Genomic DNA, 17,154 nt, shown 5'->3' on the forward strand with positions numbered 1-17,154 from the left:
TGTTGTTTCCACTCGTGTAGCTAGGATGGATCCTGTGCACTACTGTTTTCTTTGCTGAACCACCAAGCAGTCAATGTAGATGCTCTGTGAGGTTGTGCCTTTGCATCTGATGGGCGGTGTTCCAACAGATCGTCAGATGCCACAAATACAGCTAGCTGTGTGTCTGGTGAAGTCCTCTGATACCCCCGCCTGTGCCTCCATACCCTTGAAGCCTGTCAGCTACAAGGAGGATCCCTAGTTCAACAGAATGCAGTAATAACAACTGGAGGGTGGATTGTTTCTAAGATACTAGCTCTGACCCAACTTAATGATCACGTGAATGCTTGAAATGGCAAAAGACATGATGAAGCATGGAACAGAAAACAAGTAGACAACATGAGGATGCCTTTTTTAGTGGCGTTGCTAGTTATCAATTATAAAACTGCAGTTTCATAAGGTTCTTGTGAGGCAGTGCTTTGTGGTTTGTTTGGTTTTGGTTGTTTTGGTTTTTTTTTTTTTAAAAAATAGATTTGTTTCCTTGTAATGAAAGCATAACCCTGAATTTGTCAGGTTGCAAATATAAAAAGTGCATTTTTTGGAAGCAAAATTACTGTACTGTAAGCAGCATGTCTATATCTGTGTAAAGTTGTGTTTCATAAGAGATAGTGAAAGAACTGATGTCCCAAATGAGGATCCGCTCAACCCTGTATGTTGTCTCCCAGGATGGCCCATGGCAGATACCACTGGAAGAATATAAGGATAGAGGAAGCCTGTAAAGCTGCTGCTGTATCCTCCTGTAATTTCGTATACTAGAGCTACTGTCTTTGTCTTCATTGGTTGTCTAATTGTGTGGCTAGTCACAGCATGTGGTAACCAGTGTACTTGCTCAGAAAATTGTGCTTTGTCTGTTATCTTGATGACTGAGAATAACCAAGGCATGTCTGCTGCGTACTAAAAATTGGGGCCTCAATTAGATACACCGGCTCTATGTATTACTGCACCATTCTGTCACTACCTGCAGTTTACTCCTCTTCCAAAGGGACCAGTGACTGGTTGTCTGGCCTGTTGCTAACACACTTCTCTGTTGCCTAAATGCTAAGAGCTTTTCTTGGGCAAGGTTAGCGTGGTTACATTTACATTATGAGCAGTTTTGTTCTTGGGCTTTGCCTAATCTGCTAAAACAGCAATGTGTCTGAAAGCTCCTCTGTTTTTTCCAGTGATATAGGCTGGTCTACTAAAAGTAATTATCTTTAAAAATCTTACTGCTGGTCTTTTTTGTTTTAAGCTGTACTGCATGCATTTCTTCTTGTGGGTTGCAGATGTAAGCCATCATCATCCTTGCCCCTTTTTCACTGCCCCTTTTGCCTCTTCCTCTCTTTTTGAGCTGATGTCCCTGCGTGTGCTCCATAGTGAAACAGAGCAGAGAAACAAGCTTGGTCTAAGTTAAACTGGCAAAAAGGAGAGATATTTTTAACCAGATAAGTTCCCCAATCACACATGTTTGTTCCAGAACAAGAAAGGAGGCTATCTGTCAGGGGGGGATGGGAAGGTTGGGTGAGGCTGTTTTTATTTAAGCAACAGCTCTGAACTTCACTGTTACTCAACTGTCTACACAGTCATTTGTGATTTAAGGAGTGGAAAGACATTGAGAGATCATCTAGTTCATCTGAAGGCATGGTATCCCTGTATTTCGTACCTATGCTGGCTGACAGATACCTGTCTTAAAAACATCCAGTCTCTATAGCAGACATCACTTTGAAACCACTGAGAATGCTGTGGGTTTGAATCATCTTTGTCAGTCTTAAAAATGCTGTCTTCACTGTGTCTTTTCTGTGACAAAAATACAAATTCCATTTGGCTCTAATTCCAGTGCTGTATTTAGTCTGCCTTTGAACCATTGTCTCATTGGTTAAATTACATGGCTAAGTTCTATACAAATAGTGCAATCTAGAGTGCATTGATTTAATAGTAATTCTTGTGATCCAAAAAATTAATTTATTCCAGCTGTAGTTAGTGAAGTCTGAATTAGAAGGCAAATTCAGATTCTGCCGAGGCTTCATTTTTAGCTTGTCTTGCAACATTAGCATGAGCTTCTTTAACCTAGTACCAAAATAATCAAATGTTTATTAAATTTTCAAGCTTACGCATCTTGAAAATACTCAAGTATACTCTAATGTGTGTTGTATTGCATAGTCAAGTCTCTTGCGAGCTACTGCTATGCAGTGGAGCTTTAGAATATGTAGTTTAATGAGAAGAAGGACCAATGATTTTTAAAGGAATGTTTTTGATTTTTTGGCTGAATTGCAGTCTCTCCTGTCAGCTGACATCTTGGCATATAAGTTTTGTAAAATATTACTGCTATAAAAAACCTCCTATGTATTTCCAGTTTTTTCTCAGGTTTCTTCAAATATTCCTCCTTCCTTTGAACTAAGTTCCACTTATGTATAAAACTCTCGTGTCTTAATTTCTCCCAGGCTTGGCAAATTCTCAGTTATTGGCATGCATTTTTTGTTCAGCTGTTTTATGTTGTGCCCCTAGGTGCTTATGTCTCAGCATGCATTGTGCATTTGGCAGCTAATTTAAAGGTCCAAATGGGTACCTTTATGACATGTCTAGTGTCTTATATGTATAAAGTGTGTGAATTTAATTAACAAAGTTATTTTTCAGAACAAATTGCATACATTTCTGCCTGCTTCTACTCATTCATCTAATACTTTGAAAGAACAATGTGTCTCACAGTTAGCTGAAATTCATTAAAACCTAAGTTATGATTTGTCTGTAGCAGGAGAATCCCAGTTAGATCTTTAATAAAATTTTGTGCGACTTTTTAATAACTACAACTCTTGGTTTTCACTGATGTCTTGACTAACTGCTTCAGGTAATATTTCAGCAGAAAAAAAAAAAAATATGAAAACACAGCATCCCCGTTATTAATGATCACAGGCAGTTTGGGTAAAACTGCCAATAATCGGAAGGAAAAATTCAGTATCTTCGTTGGCAATGAGAACAGACTTTCTTTTAAAGTAGTACGTGTAGACTCTAAAGGTATGAGTTGTGTGTTAAGCTGCTGTCTGAAATCTATGCAAAACAATATTCTCTGGCTCTTGGTTTGTAGTTAATATGCAGCAACTACTTGTGAGCACGGAATTGCTTGCTCTCTTTAGAAGAGTGGAAATGGTGCTGTGGTGCTAAACTTACAGACTTTCAGTGCCTGGGGAATGCTTTTTCTCTTTCAACTTTCAAAACTAATTTAATGCCTGAATCATCCTGCTAGTGGTAAAAGGGGGAACATTATACTAACACCTCAAAACTAATGTTTGCTGCATTCTTACTAGTAACTTACTTCTAAGGAAAGAAGAAATCTAGAAGCTGGAGCTATTCTTGTCTGATCTCTTTAGTGTTGACTTCACTATTCTTTTAAGCAGTAGAAGTTCTGGGGACCTTATGCAGCTTTCTAAAACATTTTGGATGTGGCATTCTTAAAACATGGGTTTGGATATATTTTACTTCATTAATCCTTTCAGAGCATTAATTGAAAAAAAAAAATTACTATTCAAAGGAAAATGCTTTAACTGGAAATACTTTATCTCAATTCCAGTTTGTAAGTAGAACAATCATAAACTGTACATGAGATCTGTGGTGGTACTGAGATTGTTTGACTTGCAAAGCTTCCAATTATATGTTTTTAGGGTGACTGTTTTGCATCCTTTAAAATGTTGACAGTAGTATCTCTGATTGAGGACTACTGATACAGGAGACTGTATGGTGTTGCTGGGGGGAGGATAAGTAGTGCCAGTCCTTTAAAGTGCTTGTTAATTTGAGCAGTTGTTAATTTGTTACCATGTTTGTTAATCTGACTGCACTTGAGTGTGGGGTGCATGGAGTTTGAGCTCGTTTTTAGATATGGGAGCAGTAGGTGGGTTTAAGTTGCTCACTTTCTTTGAAAATTTGTTGGGGAGGTGACCTTGGCTGGGACCTATCCATTTCAAAACACTAAAAATGTAGCCAAAGTTACTTGATGCAAACTGTTGGTTGGATTAAGTGCAACATTTTGCTGCTTTTTCTGTCTGCTGCGATGAAAAAGGAACATAAAATCACTTAATGTCTTCTGGGGTATAAGAAAGATATGAATAGCCAGGGAGAAAATACCAGCTTTGCTTCAATAGTTTTTATGAATCATTTTTGTTAACAAACTGATAGTTTCAGTGTATAATCTGAAGTTAGAGTTGATTAAAGGAAAGTATGATGTATGACTAATAATAAAAGTATCAGAAAACAAAATCATATTCCTTAGAAACATTTAAATATACCCCATAGAAAGTCATAATCAGGTGACTGCAGACTCTGAAGTAATAACATTAATAATTTGTGTGACACTGAATTGATTTATTAACTTCATAAAGTCTTGATTTTTCTGCTCTGGTTCATAATTGTGCAATTGGGGAAAACCAATTAGCTTAAGTAGGTCAGAGCATAAATGTGAACACTTTTATAATGTAAATATACATATTGTTACGTAACTTTATTAAATGTTACAAATTATGGTGTCTTAATAACCTAGAATACGTTGACACTTGTTCTTGGTTGCTTTTGACATTAGAGCAAAAGTTTATCTGGAGGTACAGGCCTTACTCTGGGTGTGTTTAGTAAGCATGTGTGCCTCTCGAAAGATTAAGCATTATTTTGATAAGAGGAGTTAAGTCTTCATGCTTGTATTCCAAAATTCAAAATCCACTTTCTCAGAACTTTTTACTGAATTTTTAGGAACATGCTGAATTCTCCAGAGGTTTTGATCAAAATGAGGGTTCCAAAATTTCTGAAAGTGAATAGGAACCCGTTAGGGAGAAAGGCCTCAGCCCTCACGGAGTTGCAATGGGCATGTGGAATGCAATAACTTTAGTATTAGTTTATTTCTTCTCCCCCTTACTCAAAAGCTGGTCACAAAGGGAGATAGGAAATGTATGAAAAAGACGGAGGGAGGACAGAGATGGAAGGGGAGGAGGATGGGAAACAAAGGATAGAAATACATGAAATACAGAAATGAGCACAGCGGGCAGAAGAATGAAGTTTGAAGAGTAATGAGTTCAGAGTCTGATGGAGGCAGCACTTAAGCTGTCAGTTTCCAAATAAACAATTGTGTTTTAAATTTGTATATACTAATGATGTTTGGCATTGAGGATAGGTCAGCACCCTACTACTTTGTGTAAGGAGCTGTGTAGAGGTGGGATTCTGTGGCTTCTCCATCCCTGCCACTTTGATGCTGGGCTGCTGAGGCTGGAATCCCATGGGCAGAGGGGCTCGCTGGCTTGGTGAGAGATGGGAGCTAGTGACTCCAAGGTCACACCTGCTTTTCATCACCTTTACCTTGAGGAGTATCAACAGCACCTGTTACTGGTGTATTTCTGCAGTGTTCACTGAATGAATTGTGTTTCTGTAATGTTTGTTGAATAAATTATGTTGATTTTTTTTTTCATTTATTCCCATTCCGTAATACCTTATCACATCTCAAATTGCATGAAGCTGGCAGTCAGAAGGCTGTTAGGTGGTTCTGGCACAGTTCAGCAATTCCTGATCTAGTGCTTAATGAGAGCCCGAGTCACCGAGGCTAAGCGCAGAGCCATCCTATCTGCTTTCAGGTGGACGGCGCTGTGCTGCTCAGATAAGGATGCTCGCCTGGAAGTGGCTGAGGGATGTCTGTCTTTGAGCTGCACTGCTCCCTCTGGCCCTGTGCTGAGACTTGTGGGCACCTTTACTGGAAAGAATATATGTTAAACAATAAGCTTTTTAAAAGAAGTAAGGCTGATCGTTTATTGTCTTTAGTGATTTTTGGTGTTGAAATAAAGAGATCTGTTTGGTTTTGAAGAGCATGTTGGTATGTTTACCTTGCACGTTGGGACGTTGGTATGTTTACCTTGCTGGATAGGATGAGCAGAGGTTTATAAGATAGAAGGCTAAACCCACTACAGGCACATATGGAAGAGCAGGTGATCATGATGTGCATGGTTGCAGAAGGTATTGTGGATAACACCCTGGCGAGGAGCCTTGGCATCACAATTCCTGGTTTTAGGAGGATGGTGACTCCTTGTTGCATTCTGGTAGTTCCTTTTTACATCATTATTTAAGACTAACAGACTTGATCTACTTGGCATTCAGAGGAGATTGAAAGGAACTCTTCTTTCCCCATTCTTCCTTCACTTCCACAGTCTTCTGGAGGAGCTATGAATTGTACTTCTTGCGCTTTTTCCCCTCGTGTCTACTCTCAAATCATGTCCTCCCCTCCCTCTTTTGTGTGGGTGATGGCTTCATGCCACTGTTCTTCATCACTTCAAATTTAAAATACTCTTTGCAGTGACTAATGGTTTCCCTGTTGCATGCATGGTTCTGACAAGAAATAGTAAACACTAAGGCTGTGTTAACACCGCTGTTGCTAAGATCAACAGCCAAGGTGCTGAAAGAACCTTGTGATATTGCATTGACTGATACTTGGGTCATACTTGGAAAGCTGTCTCCACAGCTATATAGGCTAGAAAGATTTTTAAGATTTGATTTCTTTTTCTTAAAAATACTAAAAAAATCTTAATTAAAAAATATCGCTGTGCCTATACCCTTTCTGGCCTAACTGCATAGGATCTGTGTTGGAGCCTTACTTAAACTTGATCTTGGAAACACAAATGGCCTTAGTGGCTAAAGGACAGCCCTAGGGACTGATGATCTCAAGATACTCAATTCCAGATTGACTTCACTTAACTTAATGATTTAGCAGCTGTCTAGATGAATAACCTGATTGAGATACCAAACAGCTTGATGATCTTGGAGTTTATGGTAGGCAAGAGCTGCAGTTGGAGCATTGTTGAAGTGCTGTAATTTGGAGCAGTATGAGCTGATGAACCGCTGTGTCCTCTTGGTTAGTGTGTGCATGCTCGGCTTTGTGTCTGTGCAGGCAGCATGACAAGTCAGGCCCTCATACAAACTCAATTTTTACCCAGTTGAGGTTGTCATTATGGGAATTTGGGGAAGAAACATGCCACCCTGAGGAGTTTCCAGGTGCCCTGTGACCCGTGGTGCTGCAGACCGAATGCTCTAGCGTTGCCACCTGTGCTGCCCTGAGGAGTATCTCTGTGGAGGATGTTACGGTGCTGAAGGTTGATTCTTGAAAGTGCAGCTATGTCATGCTGCAGGTCCTTCTGTTTGGTTTCAAACACGCCTGTGGGCTGGCAACATTTAAAACTGTCGTGAGGATAGAGGTGGGTACAACCGGTTTTGTCCTGAGCTGTCATTCTCCGCTTGTGTAGAACATAACAAAAATGTGTCAATTTTGTGTCTCTGAGGGACCGTAAATATTCAGATCTTTTTTTAGCAATGCTAAATAAGCCTACATAACCAACGTGTGTAATTTCAGAGTAGTTCTGGATTTTGTTACATGTAAATATTTATTATAGCAAAGTGAACAGCGAATTTAGGAACATATGTCATAGAAACTCAATTTGTTCTGTGAAGTTGATGGGTTGTCTTGTGAGAGTCAGAGAGAAAAGGTGCAAAAGAACAGCTCTGTAAGTACGAGTAGTGTGTGACACAGTGTCCAATCTGGGCATACCTAAAAGTCATCCTCGTCCCTTTATAAATAGTTACTTTTACCTTTTCTTTTCTGGAATGCTGCCCATATTGCCTCGGCTCATCTAATACAGGATGCAGGAACAGCAGCACTGGTCTTGCAGCTGAATGAACAGCCACATCACCTGGCTGTATTTGTCTTTTTTTTTTTTTTTTTTTAAATCTATTTTTAAAATGAATTCTAATATATTGAATGCAACCTTAATTGAGGTGTTGCAGGTTCACTTTAGAAAATGACCTGCCAGTAAGCAGTCCTCTTATTTTTAACCCTGATTATGCTGTTGTTTAAACTAGATTTTCTTAAAATAGTACCTGCTTTCTGACCTTCCTTAAGATTAGCTGCTTAGATAAGCAGAACTTCCTAACAAATTCACACCTAGCAGCTCGGGTTTTGATTGTGAGGCTGATCTTTCTAGGGCATGTAATGATTTCAGGAAAAACCAACAAGTATACTGTCTGTTATATGGGTAAAGAAAGAAATGTCTAAACTCTGTTTCTGGAGTTGGAAGAGCTGTTCATTTGATCGTTAGTCCTGAGAATGACTGAAAGTATATGCTGTGCCCTCAGAAGCATTTAATAACTTCTTCAGTAATTATATAGTATTTAAAAATTGCAGATTTCCCCTTCCAGCTTCTGAAGGCAGTAGATTGTGGTGATTGTCTTTGGATCATTGTGTATTGGCAGTAATGAACCTTCTTCATTGACTAAAGCTGTTGAAGGAGTAATGCAATATAGACTGGTTTCAAGACTCTCAACATATTTCCCACAAGGAAGAAGAATGTTACCACAGAATAAATTTCCTCCTGTGTGGGGAAATCTCTGGGGTTTTTTTGATGTGCTCCAGTCTTTATGAATTTGATAGAGGAGTCATTACCCTAGTGAGTCGGGGTGGGGGTGTGTGTGTAATTGGACGCAGGCAGGGGAATGGATTTCAGACTCCTTACTTGGTAGCTAATTCTTTTTCTGATTGTGTAAAAGTAATCAAGCAAGCAGTGCTTTTTTAACTCATGTCAAAATATGTGTTAAGTGGCACTGTAGTGGAAAAAATAGCTTTTTGTTTGCATCTAGCCCCAAAGGCTCTGTATTGGCTTTTAGAATAGGAAAAATATCATCTGTGGACTTCTCTAAATTTTCACTTCAGAGCCCACTTTGAACTTTAGGTAAGCTGCTGGAGAAACTGGGTTCTATTCTTGATTCAGAAAGCGCTTTATGCACTCAAGTAAATGTTGAATAGCACCTTGAACCTCACTGAAGCTAGTGTCTTACGTTCTTTGAAGCAATAAATAATGTTTTCTGATCTTTAGAATATGGTTAATGTTACATCTCTTTCCCTCTCCCCTCAGTTCCATAATACTGCTACACAGAACGTAATGTACAGGAGTGTAAGATGGATGTATTTTTTCTCAGATGTTTTTTTCCTCCGTCCTGGAGGTTTGTAATGACAATTGTCTCTGCCACAATTTAACATAGTTTCATGTGTGAATTGTCTCTTTGTTCTCTTACATTGCATCATACAAAATCAGAAAAGGAGTCTGCAGTAAACATCAGGAGGCCATTTGGTCTCCTCTGTTGTTTAGGGGTGGAATCAAATATATTTACAGTATTCCTGATAGTGGCCTGGTTTTGGAGGCCTTTGAGAACACACTGATGATGGCAGCTGTACGTCCTCCCAGGCAGTCAGTCGTAGCATTCATGTTTCTTACCATTAGGATTTTTTAATCTGATCATTTTACAGTTTGAGTTTCTTAACATCTTGTGTTACCAGGTATTCCCCTAAGTCTTTGAGTTAAGTAGCTGGCCAACAATTTCTTTCTCTTTATAAATGATAGTTGTTTTTCCTTAATACTCATTAATATTCATATGTTATGTTGTAAATTGAGTGTCTTCATTGTGCCTCTTTTTTGTGTGCTTTGCTGTTTTTCTGTCAGTCTTTAATAATCTGATTTATCTCCAGTTTCTCCAAATGGACTGTAATTGTTGGGCGTTTTTGCACTTGTGCCCATTTCCTTTCCTGTGAAGAACTAGAAACTTTTTCTTCATTTTCTTGCTTGTCTTGTCTTCCAGAAAATCTTATGTATTAATTGTTTACATTTATCAAATTCTGTCTTTACAAATTTGGGGTTGAGGGGGTGCCATTCTTCCTTACTCACCTTTGGAGGTTTGTGAACCCTTGTCTTGACTTTCTTGTGGTTTATCAGATTTTTCCCAGAATATATCTGGTAAGCTAAAATGACCTCACACCGTGTTGTGTGCTTGTATGACTGTGGCAGAAAGGCACTCGGCAGATTTTTATTGTCGTTGACCAGCTCCGTAATTATCATCCATCAAGTTTTCCCCTTTCATTACAGACTAGATACGTTCAACATATGTGCCCCCCTTTTGTGCCTTGGAGCGTTTGTAAAGATGCTCTGGCTAAAGCTATCAGCACAGGGTCCCGCCTCCTGCATTACTAAGCTGTATTCTCTTATATTGAGTAATGTGAATTAGCTCACTGAATTGTGACATCTGGAAATGCCACAGCCTGGAGTATAACAAAGTGTAGAGTGCATCAGTTAGCAGAGAGGCTGCTCTCTGTGATTCTGAATAAGGCTGGCATTGCTTCTGCAAGGGATCGCAGGGGACTGTTTTAATGACAAACCTTCATTTCTCTTTCTCCAAATGCTTCTGGTTTGAAACAGTATTATGTGAGGGCTTAACGTTATTTGAAGGTGTAGTAGCATGATCCCAAATAAGGTAGAGTAAGCTTTATGTTAAAAAAATATAAATGTTAAAATTTCTAGAATTTAGGAACAATAGCTTGTTCACTTGTGTAAAACAAAAAGGAAAACACTGCCATTGCAACTTTTGCCAGTTTAGAGTACTTTCTGGGTGTGTCATTGCTTGGAAATCCTCAGAGCTGAAGTGGAAGCACTCTGGTCTTGCGAAGGGATGAGTGTGCTGATTTTTCAGTGTGTGATCCTGCTGCCCTGGGTGTCAAGTAACATGAGGGCTGTAGAGACTTTCTTCCCTTCTCTAGTTATAAAAGATGGTAGGTTAAATAACTATAATTACAATGTCTGTCTAAATATCATTTTACCTCTCAGTTCGTCAAGTTTAATCCTTTTCACTTCAAAGTCCTACAGGTTTTTATTATTACTTGGAAGTCTTCAAGTAAAATAAAGAGTTCTCATTCATGTCTTATAAAAAGTAGAGAAATATTCTTGATCTGTTACCCTTCCATTCCCCTGTTCTTCCCACCTTCCTTCCCTTTCTTTTCTTCCCTGTCGGTAACAAGGAAGAGAAACTTTCCACGCTGCTTCTGATGGTGCCAGGGAAAGACCAATGTATTTACGCTTCTTGCCTTTTCCGCCACCCCACAACTTAAAGGATCCCTTCCCTTTTTTATTATATGTATTGGTAAATAAAAGACATCTTGTATCCAGTGCTGCTTTATATTAAAAGAGGATATTTTTAACAGTACTTTCTGCGTGATGTCAGTGTAAGTTACTGGCACGCTGATTCTTACTGTGATAGCTAACCGATCACTAAAATAGCTTGCACACTTTTGCTTTTAGTCTAACTATTTTCAGTAACATATAGCAAGCAGGTCAATAATTAGTTTAGGTGATTTTGATTGAAAAAAACATTAATAAAAAAATCTGCTGAGGGCACTGGTGAGCATGTTGTAGAAGAGGCTATTTTGATACTTTACTTTGGTATTTATATAGGTTTATACCTTGTGACCTTCATTTGAAGTGTTCCAATTCTCCAGAAGGTGTAAGAGATTAATGCTGAAGTAAAGTACAGGGCTGTCCTAGTTTCTCCATTAATGAAAATAGTGTAATAGTAGCTGAAGTGACACATGGGGCAGCGCTCTGATCGGGTGACCCATGCTCCTGTGCTTCAGCCACACGTTTTCTGGCTAGCCTTTAAGGTCAGTGTTTAGGATGTCAGGTACATGCATATATTTTGTAGTCTGTCAAGGAGACAGACTATGTATGTGTGCCCCTTTTGATGACAGCACTCATATGTAAAGAAGCAATATTAAATTTCTTACTGTGTTGCAACTGTCTCTTTAATTCAGTTTTGCAACTGAAAGGTAGGGAAAAAACGATATATATGATCAGCTGGTTTTCATGGAGTAGTGCCTGACAACCTCCGTAACAAATAACTAAAAGAGTTGCCTGCTATTTAGATTAGGGCTTGGCAAGACTTTTTAATAAATGGTAAATTAGGCAACAGGTGGATGGAAGGTTTATAGTCTTTAGGTTGCTTGTGAATTTGCTGTGTCACTTGTAAATAGTTTTAAATGGAAATATTTCTTCATTGTCTGGCTCACAAACTACCAACCCTTATGAAAGAAAAATGGGTAAGATATTTACAGATGCTTCTAAGGGTCTGGACTTGGTCCCTTCTGCTTCTGTACAGTTTGAAACATCGTACACCAAGTTTCAGCTACTGAATATTTGGGGTGCTCTGCACCTGTTAACACTGCTGTTAACACTGTCAGCAGGGTTTGGCAGAAGTTCCTGGCATCACAGTGAGAAGCTGGATAACCCATCAGACAAGTAAATTTCTGAGTCCCTTGGTTCCAGAGGACTCACTCCCAAGCTTGGAGCTGTTTTGCTTTTTAATAAGATGCATCACCATGAATTAAGTAAGAGGACTACTTGAAGCTGATTGTTAGAGCCCTCCCAGGGATGCACCACATCTGTTTTGGTGAATGTGTTTGGTTTTGGTTTTGTTTTTTTGAAAAACAACCAACCAACCACAAACCAACCCCCACCTCTCATACTAGATCAAGAGGGAGCCACAGTCAGAAAGGTGTGTGCAGCCCACCCCAATATGCTCTCCCACTCTTGTGGGTTCAAACTTCTTCAGCCAGAAAGAGGACTTGGATCTCTAGCATGCAATGCATACCCTTGGTGTATGTCATTGGATAAAAGGGAATCCCAGCATCACATCTGCCAATCCTTCTGCTTTTTGCTGAAGATTGTTGTCTTCTGTTGTTCTCCTGTTTTCTTTCAAGTGCCTGGAGGTGCAAGTTCTCATTTTAGATCCAGCGATATGTTGGTCAAAAAAATGCTTCCATTTTAATCTAAAAAACAAATAATAGATGAAAATAAGGAATTCTTTTCAAGTTGAAAATGCATGTACTTACTTGGCTGTTCTTGACATAGATACATATGGAGTTCAGCACTTAACTGCAAACCTGAGATCTGAGGCTGTGTTAGATGACCAGTTTATTTGTGGGTTATTGGCTTTAAAACACAAGAAAAGCATTGTAGGCTTGTAGAGAATAGTCAAGCAGCTGAAACCAAGGATGCCAATAAAACGCAAAAGAACAGCACTAACTAGAAAGAAACAAAATCTTTTATCTGTATAGCTTGTCTAGGTTCTACAAACAGGTTTTTTATTGTCTTTGTTTAGTGTAAGACTAGAAATACTCTACAAAGTTTTGAATGGTAGACCTGGACTTTATATTAGGCTGTAAGAATTAATAAAAAAAAAAACATAGCAGTTCACAGATGGAAGCATTAATGCAGGTGCCAAGACCCTCCTCTGTAATTTTGCCTTCAGTTCTGGACACTGATACTCAAGAAGGCAAATTTAAACTGGAGAAAGGTGTAGAGGAGAGCTGTGATCGTCAGAATGGAAAGATCCCCTTTAAGAGGAAACTGAATGAACACAACCCATTTAGCTTAGCAAAGTGAAGTCTGAAGAGGCATGTGAATTCTTTCTATAAATACTTTGGGGAATAATAACCGGGAAGGGAAAAGAACTATTTAAACTGAAGGACAATGTTGGCACAAGAATAGCTAGGTACGAGCTGACTGGGAAAACATTTTGGCAGGAAATCAGAATGTTTCCAGAGGTTCTGAACTTCAGTGAGGTTTTGAGGCAACCTTCTAATTTTTCATTTGGGGGGTTTTATCCATTAATTTTAGTAATTTTTAAGATGGAGAATGTGTATCATTTATGAACAGAATTATGTAATAACCCTTATAGTAGCAGGAGCCCTGAAGGTCCCTTTCAATCTTACTTCTTGAATCCTAAGAATTAGAATCCTCTTGGGTCACTGACTGCTCTGAACCTTTGGTCTATATTACACTTTGAAGACATCTGCGATGGTAATTAAGAAAAGTAATTCTGTTCAGTAGACATATCTTCTGTGTAGACATGCTCATACCTTTAGTGGCTCTTGGGGAACAAGGAGGCAGGTGTAGGGGAATAAAGAAGTTGAAAGGTTGGAAACACATCTTTAGTCAGATTTTGTGATGTATAGCATGTATGGCTACCAGTGGTGTTTAATTTATCCAATCGACGGAGGTTTAAATTTAGTCAAATGGTATGTTTATGCTATTACTACCACTATGTGTATAACCTTTACTTTTTCTGTTGGTGCTCAACAGAAAAAGTAAAGGTTATATACATATATATATATGTATAGTAAAGTACCTTCAAAGCATATGCAAATGTTTCAGTAATGTTTGACCTTCAGAGATGGTCCCTGGATGCTTTCTTCTATTGTCCTTTTAAATCAGCAGTAACAATGCCTCCTGGAAGGAATTCCATTTTGAAAAGAAAGTAATTGCGTGTATGTTTCCCTGAATTACAGCCCTCCACTAAGTGTATTACAGCTAATAAATCTCGTAATCCAAAGATAAAGGTCAAGAGAATAATCCTAAAGTCCAATTTGACTCTTATTGAGGCTTGTTTCTGTGCAAGGGGCGAGAGTGTCTTCAGTGCCATTGTGATCTAATAATCGTGTTGATAGTATTTAGGGGAACTGGGATACCCTTCTTGAAAATGCTAGTAAAATGCCAGTTGTGGATGTGAATAGACATTGTGTAATAACCTCCGTTCTGCTAAGCGTTAGGTAATAGTCCCCTCTGGCTGTATGCTCTTCAGTTTTTATCAAACAACAAAAATGAAAGGGGGTGGGGTGGGGTGGAATAAAAGGAAATCCAAAAGAAAGATATGACTTCAGCTTCCTCTTTTATTCACCATCACTGAAAGAAGGGAACTTGTCCAGTTTAATCAAATAAGGAGGAAGTTGTGCTACCAGCGGGTGGTAACAACAGGCTTTGGGAAGTTATGAGAGGGCTGGATGCTGCTGCGTTGGTGCTGTGGAGACGGAAAGGCGTTATCCTTTTCCGCCATCACATGAAGAGTGTCTTGTGCCACACAGACAGAGCGAATGGGATGGAAGGAGAAAGGGAATATGGGCTATTCCCAGTCCAAAACCGCACACCTACCTATGTATGTACATACAGTTACGTCCACCTCTGTGCGGTGGTGATTGATGTGGTTGTGCGGTGACTGATCTGCTCATACAATAAAGCTCTTAGCCTTTGTATATTCTAAGATCTCAGCATAGATGGAAGGGGAGGTTCTGTTTCACCAAATACAGAGAAACTTGCAGATTATATTTTTACTGATCCTTCAGATGAGGAAACAGACAAGACACAGTTATCAAAGGTTGTCTTGCAGCACAGCGTTGTTAATCTTGCAGCGCATTGTTGTAAATCTGCTCGTTATTTGCAGCTAATAGTAGTACACAAGAATAATCTTATTTTTTGGCGCAGGCGATTTGACTTTTTGTGAATTTTTTACTGTATCTGTGCTGCTGGATCTGCTCCCCTCCTTAAAGGCCCTATTGGTAATTATGTTGCTTTGTGATCTCCTTCTCAGATGCTAGCCTGGGGTAGGTTACCTCATGTTAGGCACTGCTGTGAAGATCAAGAAGTCTATGGACTATATAGTAAGGACACTGCGTAGGAAACAGCTATAAAGAAAAACCAAATGAATTCAGCATGATGGCTTGTACATGTGTATCATGCTGAAGAGCAGTGCCTGATCAAATAGCTTTGGAGAGAAAAGAGTTGCTCATCCTTAAGCGTGTATGTGGTGGCCACAGGTGCTCTCAATGTCAGAGGCGCGCCTTGCTTTGTCAGCTTTAGTGCAGTGTGGCTGCAGTCATTGTATCGAGAATGATATAAACTTATGCCTGAATGTCCTATGACTTCACACAAAAATTATCCCCAGATTTATGATTTAACTGGGAGGTGCTCCGCAGCTGGGGGGCTGGGATTGCTTGTTCTGCAGAAATGTGAACCTGTTTGCGTTCAAGAATAGTCTGTGTCAAGTTAACTGAAATAATGATTTAAAAAAAAAAAAAAAAAGGTTATTTGTTAAGCCTAGCAGTAAGGGAGAGTTCATTCTTGTTTGTGTAATCCACTTTGATTTATCTCCTTTTTGGAAGAAAAGTAAATTTTATATGCTTTTTTTCTCTGTATGTGCCTGTTCATCACAGGTGTAGACAACTTTGTTACAGCTGAGAGGACTGGGTATCCAGGAACCATGTGCACTGGATTGAGAAATTCAAGTTTGGGTAGTCTTCTGTTGCTTGCATATTGATGCGATGCTCTAGAGCTGCAAGGAAGGCTTTGGTCGCAAAACGTGTGGTTTGTCTGTTTCTTGTCAACTTAGTGTATAGATTGGTACAGAGCTGTTTGATAGTAGTATTTCTTTGTAACCGTCACACTAGTGTAATTGAGATATGTTCAACTTACTAGAGATTTTGCTCAACTCCTGGTAATTTTTGAGATTCTTAAATACTAACTTGGGATTTATGGAGAAAGTATCCTTGCCTCAGGCAGTTTAAGTTTCAGAGTGTTCCTAAATTTTTTCGTGTTCCAAGGATTTCTGGTGGTTTCTTGCCACCAGTGTTAAGGACCAAACTATTTGTGTTCAGGTGAAGGGCTGGTTACCGTGACAGGGGTGTTTTTCCCTTCTATGAAGGGTTTCTTATGTAGAGATGTCTAAGGCAAGGCTTTCTGCATTCACAGGAGAAGGCTAATGGGTAACCGTGAGGGATGCTGAGCGTATCAGTTCTGTTACCAAGCAGTATCATTCTGTCCATTAACCATTCCAGTAATCTTATTTTCTATTCTATCACATGAGCAATGTTTCTAGAACAAGCAAAAGAATTGCAAAGGACATTTTAAATACTAGCACCTACTCAGATACGCTTGTTTTAAGAGATCTGCCCCCCCATTGCCCGAAATGGAAGGGCACTTGCTGAAATTTCACACCGACTGTCAATATTGCTTCTGTGATCATGTCTTTTTTTCTTCCCTAAAACAGCCCACTGTTTGTAACGTGGAAGATCGGTCGAGATAAACGATTGCGTGGATGCATAGGTACTTTTTCCGCCATGAACCTGCATTCAGGACTCAGGGAGTACACACTTACTAGGTAAGATTTTGTTTTCTCTAGCCTTATGTTTTTAAGTAGTCTACTGAGGAGATGATAGGTCTGCTTTGGTTTGTTTTGGGTTTTTTGGCTGTGTCACTGTACTGATCAAAGAAAACTTGTATCTCCTTTTGATGCTAAGTGTATTGCCTGGTTATTTGATTACTGGTGTCATGAGGCAATGGTTTCAGTTAAAAACCATAACTTGAGCCTTTTTTCTTTTTATTGGTCTGGAAAACTATTCTCCAATAGCTTATTGTAACTGACTATTGTAGTATTTTTTCCAGTGTTCAGACAAGTTTTAATCTTAATAGTTAATGTCAGGGC

The 17,154-nt window shown here is 39.1% G+C and overlaps 1 protein-coding gene across 6 annotated transcripts in view; it reads left to right on the forward strand.

Annotated features, from left to right (window-relative positions):
* Positions 1-17,154, forward strand: part of AMMECR1 (AMMECR nuclear protein 1) — a 90,691-nt gene that overhangs the window by 19,317 nt on the left and 54,220 nt on the right. For all 6 annotated transcript variants that reach the window (XM_040614472.1, XM_040614469.1, XM_040614471.1 and 3 more), the window contains exon 2: positions 16,720-16,830. In XM_040614472.1, the coding sequence (XP_040470406.1) occupies positions 16,720-16,830 (111 nt within the window). The remainder of the gene's footprint in view (positions 1-16,719; positions 16,831-17,154) is intronic.

The sequence above is a fragment of the Falco naumanni genome, chromosome 14, assembly GCF_017639655.2.
Source record: "Falco naumanni isolate bFalNau1 chromosome 14, bFalNau1.pat, whole genome shotgun sequence".
NCBI lineage: Eukaryota > Metazoa > Chordata > Aves > Falconiformes > Falconidae > Falco > Falco naumanni.